Here is a 12,298-nt window from a genome sequence, read left to right as displayed (position 1 = left end):
GAATCTTCTTAAATCTTACTTATGCGCAAATGATTCTGGTAAATATATTTAGATATAATAAAGCACCAACCGAGAGGCGAAATTGGGGGGTAGAGATCATCTTAATACCAGAGGAAAATAAGAACTAAGAATGAAGGATGAGCGATTCCAATCTCTTTGAGACTCCTCCCAAGTATCAAATGATTCATGATTCTAATTGAAATTGACTTGAATCTTCATAATATCAAAAATTATACTTATACGCAAGTGATTCTGGTAAATGTATTTAGATATAATGAAGCCCCAATTGAGAGGCGAGATCATCTTAATCGTCAGTGGTAATTACCACTAAGGATGAAAGGATGAGCGATTCCAATCTCTTTGAAGCTCCTCCCAAGTATCCAACTTCTGGATCAGCATCGAGATGAGGAAGACGAGTACTCTCAGAAACAGTCACTGACCATTTCAAATCGCATGGATGCACATAGTAAAGTAAAAACAACATTAGATTTCGGTGGTGAGAGGGGCATAAGCAGAATATAGATACATCTCATCAGGGCCCGCGGGAGAGGAGGGGGGGGCTCATGGGGGAGGGGTGGAGAGGGGACATGCTAACCCTCTTTTCACCACACAGATCAACACCCATACAAGAACATCATTCCGCTGGGCAATTTACTCACTTTGCACACCCCCCCCCCCCACCCCTTCTCTATTTTTCTAAAAAAAACGGTCGACGGTGTTTGTCAAGAATAACCCAATTGTAAATCGTTTCGCGGTGCCATTTTTTTCACTGATATTGTGTTTTATTGAAATTAGCATGGATGAAGAACATGTTTGAGGGAAAAAAAAGGCAGTCGATTCCTAGAAAAGAAAAATCAATACGACAGAGACACTTCATTTGCAATTGGTGAGACAAGCCATCCACATTAAATATCACAAGCTCCAACACGTCAAACGTATTTTGGGAGCTCTTATTTTTTTCCTGTCTCGTTTAGGCGGCTTCATTTTTTGGCGCCAAAAATGTGTCAAGAAATGCGCGGATCGTTCAACGCACCTTGAACTTGTTAGACTGGTAACGAGACTGGTAACGATTACCTCTCCGCCGTGCTCTACTTCCCAAATTCGAGATGATCCCCGATGATGAGAAGTTGAAAGATGATCGAATCGTTGAGATAAATCGACCTGTGCTCGACACCCGATCGCCTTCCCTCTCGACCAGGGAAAGGTACGGCGATGTCGGGCTGTCATCCACCGTATCATACCCTCGATCATTAATAGACGGACGGCGAGAATTTACACTCTGCGAGAGGTCATCTGGGATCGAGTCGTTGGGAGCAGGGTATCAAAGATTGTTAGGAGTGGGATTGTGAGTGGGGGCTGGGGTGTAGGGTGACTCCATCTAGGGGTATCGCTAGGACGTTTTATGGGTCAGGAGATTTTGTAGAAACAGATTTATTGATAAGTTTTCCGAGATAGAACGGCCTAAAAATGTGTATAACGATGAAGGTATAGAATATTAAAACAAGGGGGTGAAATAACTAAGAATCGCAAGAGGTAAAAGGGTCAAAAAGCATCTCAAACTTACAAATTTACAGAAAGAACAAAAAATACTTCAAAACAAACTAAATTTGTATTTTCATAATTCTTTAAAAGCAACTTTGTGCAGTTGCCCCCCCCCCCCCCCCCCCCCATTCCTCCATTTACAGATTAGAATATATCATCAATAACTTTAATACATTTTTACTTCTAAACACAATCATGGCTTGGAGAGGTTATTTCCATAGGGAATTGAGAATTTGAATTTTGTCACTGACTAGAACATTGTTAATCTGTTTTTCCCCTCCTTTCAAAGGATGTACCATAGCTAGATCTTTGACATTTCCAATAAATCTTCTGGTTGAATCTGCATATCTCATTTTCACTCGTTATAACAAAACAAAAAAAATCCCCTTTCTTCGTCCAAATAGATTTCTTTCCTGTTTAATCTTCTTCTCCGAACTTGAATCCGTAAAACCCGTGTGTCTCCACTGTTACTGGCGTCCAGGATGAGCTTGGAGGAACGGTGTTAGCGAGGATCTTTTGGGGCTTACAACTTGATACCCGCCACTCTTCGTAGGCAGTCGTCGGGGAGTAATTCTATCCATTTACGCGCCCAATTATACGGAGGCGTATTAATAGATTTCCAACGCCTCCGATGCGCTCCCAAGGCCGAGATGTATACGATTTTATTTTTATTTTATTTTTTCTATACTCCCTCGTCGGGCCAGAACCTGGGCGTCGATGAAGTCGTGAAATTTAATTCTGTTGACATTTGGCGAGGATGAGGAGAAATACAGGAGGACATACACGTGACGAGCTCGGTTATTACACGCCGTCATCAGTTCGTCATATCACAATAATTGTGCCCCAAACAGCGTGGATATTCGATTTCGACGTCCGCCGGCAGCCCCGAAATGTCATCATTTTGAAAAAAAATATCTCTTGTTGGGTCATGCTAGGTTAGATATTGAATAAATATAAACATTTATGATCAATAATCGATTCGGAAGGATCGTCTTTGAACTGTCCAGGAGGGGCAGCGCACTTTTTTTCGAAGGGGGCAGGTAAGGGGCACTCTGAGGGGAAGCAGAAAGAGCTGTAAAATTTGAAAAAATATGAGTTGCGGAATGACTCTTAAACCGGTGAAAGAGTTTACGAGAGTAAGTCATCATATTTCACAGCTGTCTTCTTTTCCTTTCTTTTTTGTTAATTTCTCTCTTTATATGAGCAGAAGTGATCGGCGCTGTGGGGCCAGCTTGAAATAGCATTATGGTTTGCCAAAATCTCTGTAGAACTGTTCAAATAAACGAATTATCGAATCTCATGATTTAGCCTACGTAACAATTTCGAAGGTTCATAATTATATATATTTTTATGTCTTTTGGAGGGAATTTATTTATCATACGTTACGGATCACGTTCCCGATGCTCCATGTATAACGGAAAAGCCGATATCTTTTTGTAAGTTCTTGCCTCGCAATCTTTGATTATAAGCCCCATCTTTGATACTCTTCAGGATGATCAGTATCAGTTTAAATGGTGAAAATACTTTCCAATGTTAACGAGAGAAAGTATGTTGAGCATATCTCACTCTTCTTATGCTACTCTATCCACTTTTCCTTCTTGCTCTTTCTTACAGCGCATAGAGACATATTGTGATATATATGCGCTATATAAGTACGGTATATTATTATTCTTAGTTATATATCATATACAAATATATATATAATATATATATAAATATTATGTATGTTGTATGTGTGTGTGTAGAGAGAGAGAGAGAGAGTATGTGTGAGTGAGAGAGAGACAGAGAGAGAGAGAGAAAGAGAGAGAGAAAGAGAGAGAGAGAGAGAGAGAGAGAGAGACGGGGGAAAGCGGGGGGGGGGGGGGGGGTATTAGAGAGCGAGCGAGCGACATTGGGTTCTTCGTCTTCATGACCAACACCTGAAATGTCAGAAATCTTCAGAAGTCATTCACTGTGAATCAACTCGCGCCGTTAAACGCCAAATCAAAAGAACGCTTCTTAAATCACGCAATGCTGGGTTTTTTTCTCATAAAACCCCATTTATTTTCTAGCATAATTCATTTTATAAGTGCGAGCAAGTTAGACGTGTGTTCTAAATATTTGTTTTTCTTCTATTTAGCTCTTTACAACATACTGCGTTAAACGCCCTTGTGACCCCCAAAATGTGATTTCTTGATAGATTTTAAATTACGAAATGAAAATTGGTTGTTCGTATATACACTTGCCTTCATAATCTCTCTTATCAATTACTTATCTAGCAATGACAGGAAAATGGAACTGCTTCTCCACCCATTCCCTTTCCACTACATGTAATGCAAACTGCCCCCTTTTCCCCCTTCTCTCTCTCTCTCCTCTCTCTCTCTCACTCTCTCTCACTCTCTCTCCCTTTCTCAGATAGCGCAATAATTACGATAGGCCTATAAGGCCGCCTATTTTAAATTTATCAAGTATTTTTTTTTTTGGGGGGGGAGGGCTTTGTTCTTTGTTCTTTTTAGTGTTGTTGTTTTGTTGCCTTTAAAAAAATAAAATTTTTTTTTATTATGTACCAGTGATGCTCACTTGGACATGTAGGAATAGTGTAGAAGTGGGGATAACATGATATTGATAAGCTCGTGAACCAAATCTGGGAAAAAGGGCAAATGTAATTATAAATTTACAGAGGAGACACACCGGGCTACCAAAAAAAAAAGCCTACCCCTCCCCCTTCCCCGTTACTGGAGAGAGATGAAAAGGAAATAATTTGTCCATAAAGAGAAAAATCTTTCGGCATATCCCGAAAGGGACGCAATGTATAAATTAAAAACAAAATATAAACGTTTTAGGATCTTAGTATATAGGCCTAGTCCTAATGTTTTTTAAGGTTTCAACCTCATTCGAACTTGTATTGGTTCAGTTTGTGGACTCGAAACATGTTGTCCCTCAGATCATTTAACCAAAGAGGGAGACATTTCATCAAAATGGCAGCCTACATCTGGGTAGTCGTGGCGTGTTTATCAACACTGAAATGTCTGCTTATTCCGTCATAGTAAGTTTGAAGAGTAAATCTAATACGATTATTTAATTATGATATTGAATACAATGTATTAGCTGCAATTGAGGACTACATGAATCGTGTTTAGCGGTTCAGGCTGTAGAAATGTTACTTGAAAAATTGTATGTAGTCCCATGTATTTTGAAAGGTGTTAGTAAAGTAAATGAGGACTGATCCTTCCTGTTCTTTTTACAGTAGTCTACATGGATTCTTCTGAAAGCACTCCTACAATCAGGGGGGGATCCAGCCGGCGGCAGGGGAGGGGGCCCAATTTGTGAGAAAATATTTAGCGGCGAAATAGCTGGCCGATAATTTGCTCATTTGGGGGAAAGTGAGCACAATTTTTTTTTATGCTCCCGAAAATTTGGGAAAATCGTGCCAGCCGATAATTTACTCAGTGGGGAGAGGGGGGGGGGGGGGGGTTGGGGGGGGGGGGGGGGGGGGGGGGGGGGGGGGGTAGTGAGCACTAATTTTTTTTGGGGGGACCCTCTAAAATTTGGAAAAAACGCACCCCCCCCCCTCCCCCCTCCGCTCGAGCGCCAGGGGAGGGGGCCCATCTAAACTAAAAGGTAAAATTGGGGGCCCCCGAGTCCCCTGGATCCACCACTGCCTACAATGATTTCATACCATATTTAGCACTAACGAGTACAAATCTTTCACACACATCCTGCAAATCGACAGTACGCAAAACAAATAAAATGGGAGAAAAATACAAAATTATTCACACATAGCAGCATTACTATCCTGGCTGTGTATTAAAACTAAGCTGTTTTATTGATTCTCAACATTTCAAACACCACTGTACAAAACTCAACTGATTTCACTCAAAATTGGTACTTCAGTGACAATTGATGACACCTAAATAGCAGTAAAATACAATTTTTTTCAAGTTACCGATGTTAAAGTTAAACCTGAGTAAAAAAAGAAAATGAATTCTCACAGAATCTATTTTTTTGGTTTTTTTTGTGATGTTTTTCTTAATTTCTGATCATGGGCTTTGTGTCGTAAGTGTATTATGCACCTACATCGGGCCCCAAACTGCGCACATTGCGAACAACCCACGTGTAATGTATGCATGTCGCGCTCCGATCCGGGTACGTATACGTGGTACTGCCTGGTTTTTTAAGCTCCTCGATTGGGTGATATGTTAAGTTGAGAGATTTTTTCAAAAATACTGTTTTTTGCTCTTGAGTAGAGTCTCCGGTTTGCGGCATCGCCCGGTTTGCGGCCAGGGGTATTTGTTTCAAAAATAAAATGAATATGACTCGATAATAATCATTGAAACCTACCGTGGATTCCACGGTAAGTTCTGCTTTGCCGAAAATGTCCGTAGCAGGTGCTCCTATCGGTACGGAGTATCCGTCAGCGATGTCGGAAATCTACGGCACCAGTCGCCGATGAAAATTCCAGCAGGTGCTAACTTTTAAGTTAAGAGATCGAGGCATGACTAGATCAATATTGTAGCTCTATTTGTCCGATATTTGTCCGATTGGAGGTGAAATTTGATGTTTTTGTGGAAGTATGATGGCTGTGGTCTGTCTCCTATCGCAGATATTTTGATTGTGCCACCGCATGGCTAGTTGCATGGGGTGACCGCAAACCGGCACGTAATTACGTGTTTTTCTGGTTTGCGGCGGGGGGGTGTTAATACACACATAACATGCGGGATCGTGTATGATGGTATGTGTGCTGATGTGTGTACCCCCTATGACCCGATAGTTTCTAGTAGTACGTACCCCCGTATGGGATGATCCATTCGAGGAAAAGGTGAAATTGTTTAAAACTTCACAAATTTACCGTAGCAACAGATAAACATGAGAATTTGGGTTACCCGTAGTAATTTGGTACATGCTTTCATCGTGACGTAGCGCATAAAGCTTTGTGACGTACGCGTGCCGCAAACCGGTACTGCGTGCCCGCAAACCGGGGAACTCGAAGCATTTCGAAACATGGTCAATGCTGACCACGCTGTGGGTCAGTTTGGTTATTTGTGACTTCTATTTAATAAGTAAGTATATGGACTCTTTATTGAGGGTATTGAAGTATTCTGTGAGTATTCCAATAAAAATAGAATCGGCAGTTCCCGCCGATCGGCCGCAGACCGGAGCCACTACTCTTAAGAATACTTTTTTTTGTTGAAGAAGGTTGGCATCTCTGAGTACGAGCCCCGACACCATTTGTGTTGTCCCATATACATCTTTCTGTGTACAGTGATTGTTACTTTACCAAGACTGGGCCAAATTTATTTGATGATTTTGATGACTCCAGAACCTTGCAGTACACACCAATACTTACATGCTATTATGATCAACTTTTTCTGATCCATTCCACACCTTTTCTTTCACAATGCAATCGCATTACCAGAACTCACCTTTATCTTTAAAAAGAATGATGTAAAAATTCAAATTATAAGTCTAGTGTCAAATTTGCTGATCAGCCACATCGGTTTTATTGTGTGCATTAGTATGTAGTAGTGTGTGGTGTGTGTATTTGTGTGTTATACCTGCCTATCAGCAAGTATGCAGTGCTAGAGGTCAATACGCATTAGCATTGACTCAATTGACGCTTTCCTGGAGTGCAAATTATTGGTGTAATAGATTGTAGATCTAGATCTACTTAATTTTAGATATGACTCCTCTAAATCATACTGTCACCATAATAACCATAAAAAAAAATCGGTTCTGTTATTTCCAGCCGATTTCAAGCTCAAAATCATGTATAGGCTATTAACTTTAAAATATATTAATGCTGCTATGAGTGGGCTATAACATGGTGTGTTTTTCTTACTGATATAATGGCAGTAGAATGTTTAACATGCAGATCAAGTAATAAAAAAAAAAGTGTAAGAGAGAATGTGAAAGAAAGAAAGAAAGAAAGAAAGGCATGAGAGCAGGTGCCAATTAAAATTAGCTTGTGAATAGTAATGATAATAATAATAAGATTTATTAGGCGCAGAATCCACTTGAAATCAAAATGATCAAGGCGCACTTGTGAATCAAAAAAAGAGAAATTAAAGCATCTGCATTATAAACAAAGGAACAGAAGTAAGAAAGAACACACAAAAATGTCACCAATTGGTTATATGCTGAATTAACAGATATGTTTTAAGATTAATTTTAAACACTGCAACTGATTTTCTATCACAAATCTCTAGAGGGAATGTATTTATATCTAAACCTTATTTAAGTGTTGTAGAGATCTTGTCTAAAAATAATACCATGACGACTTTAATCTTCTGTGTGACTAATAAGTAAAATATTCAGTTACTTGTAAATGTATTGAGAATTTGATTGTGAAATTGACATTTAAAAATTGAATGAAACATGTTGACATTGTTGTTTTGTGAGTGAGTACCCCAAAAATAATATTGAATAGCTAAATTGATAAAATTGTCAAGTCTGTTACTCCACTGTTTTAGCTCTGACAAGGAAGGAAATGTTTAATCTGATAGTTTTACAACACATTTAGAGCTTGGCCTGGAGAATAATCTTTTATTAGACTCATTGAATATTTCAATTCACAGACATTTCAACTGGTCACACAGGTAACAAAAATTCCTTGTCCATTTTGTTTTGCAGTTACAAAGAGTCCATTTTTTCTTCAACTATCAAGTGGAATACTGTGTAATTTCCTGGGAATGTCACTGATACTCTGAATATTCTATAGTGAATCTGGAGTTGGGGTGACACAAAATTTGTTTATTTCTCAAAAGGGTGCTGTGACTATAAAAAGGTTAATAAACGCTGCTCTAGCAGAGATGCCAACTGTTCCGTTTTTGCCATATTTGTTCCGTATTTTCGCTATGAATACGGCAGTACGTTTTTGTATGTTTTGTTACGTTTTTTTTAATTTTTTTAAAATTTATTTTATTTTAATTTTTGTTTCCTTTATTTTTTTTATTTTTTTTTTTTTTAGTGACATTTTTCTTAATTTCTGATCATGGGCTTTGTGTCGTAAGTGTATTAAGCACCTACATCTTCAATCGATGCATGCAGGATGGTGATACGGGCCCCAAACTGCGCACATTGCGAACAACCTACGTGTAATGTATGCACGTCGCGCTCCGATCCGGGTACGTAAACGTGGTACTGCTAGGTTTTTTAAGCTGCTCGATTGGGCGATATGTTAAGTTGAGAGATTTTTTCAAAAATACTGTTTTTTGCTCTTAAGAATACTTTTTTTGTTGAAGAAGGTTGGCATCTCTGCTCTAGATGGACAAAAAAGGTCATATGACTCAACTCTGGTTTAGACTTTTTAAAGATGTTGTCAGACTCTTTGAAATAGGGAAATATAGGTCTGAAATTCATGTCCGTTATGCTGGAATTGACCACATATATATTGCTTGATACTCACCACCTGGCTACAAAATACAGATCACCTTTTCTTTTTTTTTCTTTTTTTTAAGGGGGGGGGGGGGGGAGCGGGCTCATCAAAAGCGAAAAAATGCAATATCACCTTTCCAAAAGGGCTCATATGACATCTGTCTAGAGGACAGTATGAGAAAAAATTGTTGAGAAAGAATTTTATTTTCTCATAAAAATGAGGAATATTCCATCTGAAAACACAGGGAATTATCAGCATTTAGATTAAAGGGTGAATGTCTGTATTCTCTCATCACCATATTAAAAATCTTTACAAACTTTATATTGTAACTTTGTTGCTGTGGCTTTAAACTTTCAGTTATGCTTCTTCCGCATACCTGTATCTACTTCCAAACCTTTCAAAAGTTCACCTATACTGGTTTTTATTTTGTTTTCCTCAAGATTTCTGTCATTTCTTAAGTTTCAGTATGATTACAAAAACATGGCTGTGTGTGTTAACTTTCAGAATAATGCTGGTCATACTTAGTTCTTGTAATAATTATATATCTTATTAATCTTATCTTTGAATGTATTCTTGTTAGCTTAGTTTAAAAATTGTTTTAATATTCCTATGTATTTCATGTGCTTTTATTATAAACTGAATATATTTCAGCCCTTGGGCTGCCATTTTCAGTATTCTCAATAATCCATACAATTTAATCCATAATTTCTAAATCCACATTTAAATATATTATGCTGACCTTGCATTTTAACAGCAGGAAGAAGCTTTCAGAATATTTGTATTAAGTTGGTGATTGTATATAATGCATCCATTTGCAATTTTGCATGTAATGTTGTTGTGTAAAATTTAGTTAATCCATTCTTAATACCCATGGCCCATTTGTTAGTTTTTAAATATTTCTTTAATTTTATTAATCATGTTTCTATGAGATAATAGTTTTATGGTTGATAATATAGGAGCTCAATGATTATAATTAAATTTTGTTTATCAACTGGAAAAAGAAGCAATCATTTTTAATAAAACGTTGCATTATTCATTGGCTTCATCTATTTTTGTACTGGTAAATGAAATGGTCGTTTTTCTGAACTGTAGATTTCTGGTTCATTTCAAGAGGATTATAAAGTAGAAATAATTAAAGAATCAGTGACCTAAATGAGAATGAGAGGAAATTGGTGATTAAGAAATTTGCAAAAATGGAGCAAGTATCCATCCTTCCTATCCGTTTATATCATGCTTATCTTATTCATATACATGTATACAAATATTTTCACTCATTCTAAACTTAATTTCTTATACATTTTCTATACAATAACATTTACTGAATTAGAAAAATGTATCACATGTAAATGAATCAAATCAAATCTATCTCTCAGTCCTCCATCTGTCTGTCTTTCCATCTCTGTCTTTCCATCTCTTTCTATTTCTATATTATTCTATTTATTGGTCCATTCTTCTCTCTCTCTCTCTCTTTCTCTCTATCTCTCTCTCTCTCTCTTTCTCTCTATCTCTCTCTCTCTCTTTCTCTCTTCTCTCTCTCTCTCTCTCTCTTTCTCTCTATCTCTCTCTTTCTCTCTATCTCTCTCTCTTTCTCTCTATCTCTCTATCTCTCTCTCTCTTTCTCTCTCTCTCTCTCTTCTCTCTCTCTCTCTCTCTCTTTCTCTCTCTCTCTCTCTCTCTCTCTCTCTCTCTCTCTCTCTCTCTTTCTCTCTCTCTCTCTTTCTCTCTATCTCTCTATCTCTCTTTTAAAACGGTACATACACCTGTATTCTTCTGACGAAAAGCAATGGAATTCAAAAAATCACACATCAAGAAAGAGAAAGAAAAATAGAGAGACACAATGTCACATGATGCTTCAACATGTGCTTTAAAATTTCTTACAGAAATGTTGTGGTTGCATGCTCTTAAATATAAAGACCAGTTATGGTCATGCGATTGCATTGTGAAAGAAACGTTGTGGAATCAATCAGAAAAGGTTGATCATCTAGCATATAAGTGTTGGTGTGTACTGCAAGGTTCTGGAATCATCAAAATGATAAGAAATTTGGCCCAGTCTTGGTAAAGTTACAATCACTGTACACAGAATGATGTATATCGGACTACCCTCAAGTGCATGACACGTGCGTTTATCTCTCACATACCAATAGATAAATTAATTTACCAAATATATCAATTAGTAGGCGGTTTCCTGGAAAAAAAATTATCATCATGTACTGTATAAGTCAAAACATATTTCTTTCACATGATTGGTAATAAGAGCTTCCATTTCATTTTTTTAAATTAGGGCATGTCCAATACTATTCTTAACCTTTAATCTGTCTAAATCCATTTATTTAAAAAACAAACAAATATGATCTTTTTTTTCGTTGGGGTAAAAAAAAATGTCTCTCAGTTTGCCTGTTTTGCAGCTCTTTGATGGGAATAAGATTGACTGCACTTGCTTTTCATTCATAACTGCAGCTTCTTTTTCTCAATTAAACCTAGGTGGGAGAACGGGGTAGTTTATTATTTGTTTTCTGTAGTGAGCTGACTGATCTTCACATGACAGAAACTGCAACCAGTCTTCATTACATTCATTTCCACCACACTGAACATTGTTTGGCCTGCAACGTCGGGTAATCCTTCCCCCTAGGGGCCTGGATAATAAAGTCGCCCCAAAAACTCGGGAAATCTTTCTTTCATCATTGGATGCAAAGATCATTTTGTCGATCCCTAGAAAAACAAGCGAATGCATCGAGCAGAGCAGCTGATACTGAATCTTGTTTTTGGTGAACCTCGAAATAGGCTAGATTTATTTTGGCTGCCTCAATTTTGTTCATGTCGCCCCTGGGGAAGAAAAACATGTCTTCTGTTCCAATTAGTAAGGTTAGACTATGTGGCAGATCATGAACTGATTTTGAATGAAATAGCAAGGAACGGTGGTTGCCTTCATAATATTTTGCTTCATGTAATGTTAGTGTAATATGAAATTTCATTGCAAGCAGGAGTACTATAAAGATACTTGCTTTTGAAGGTTCAAGGAGGCAAGGCTGTTTTTAGGTATTTTATTGGCTTTAATGTTACTTTCCAATCACAAGGATAACACAATTTTATGTAAGTTATTTTGTTATTCATCATTGCTCTGTAGTTTAGAGGCCTTCATTTTGGAACAAATGAGAGGGAGAATTGAAATTTTTAGAATATATATTTGTGTGGCTACCAGTGTTCAGTTTTGTGTTCAGATGTCTTATTCAGTAACAACCTACTGACAGAAATTATAGTCAAATAGTTGCTCCTTTTTATTTATTTTTGTTTAAAGAGTTTAGAAAGCAAATCGCTCTCATCAAGCATGGTACAATTTAATATTGTCCAACTTATCTTTTGAATACAAATCCAATCTGGTGTATATGTTTCTAGCAAAAGATC

The 12,298-nt window shown here is 37.6% G+C and overlaps 1 protein-coding gene across 1 annotated transcript in view; it reads left to right on the top strand.

Moving 5' to 3' along the window:
* The first annotated feature begins 4,483 nt into the window (after window positions 1-4,483).
* The window catches only part of LOC581546 (probable dolichyl pyrophosphate Glc1Man9GlcNAc2 alpha-1,3-glucosyltransferase), a 37,366-nt gene continuing 29,551 nt past the window's right edge, over window positions 4,484-12,298 (top strand). Inside the window, exon 1 of the mRNA XM_030980828.1 lies at window positions 4,484-4,567. Coding sequence (XP_030836688.1) covers window positions 4,500-4,567 — 68 coding nt within the window. The 5' untranslated portion in view covers window positions 4,484-4,499. The remainder of the gene's footprint in view (window positions 4,568-12,298) is intronic.

Source organism: Strongylocentrotus purpuratus, unplaced genomic scaffold (assembly GCF_000002235.5).
Source record: "Strongylocentrotus purpuratus isolate Spur 01 unplaced genomic scaffold, Spur_5.0 spur5_scaffold_11, whole genome shotgun sequence".
NCBI classification, from domain to species: Eukaryota; Metazoa; Echinodermata; class Echinoidea; order Camarodonta; family Strongylocentrotidae; genus Strongylocentrotus; species Strongylocentrotus purpuratus.
The sequence above is the reverse complement of the archived record's forward strand: the minus strand, read 5'-3'. Positions and strand labels throughout refer to the sequence as shown.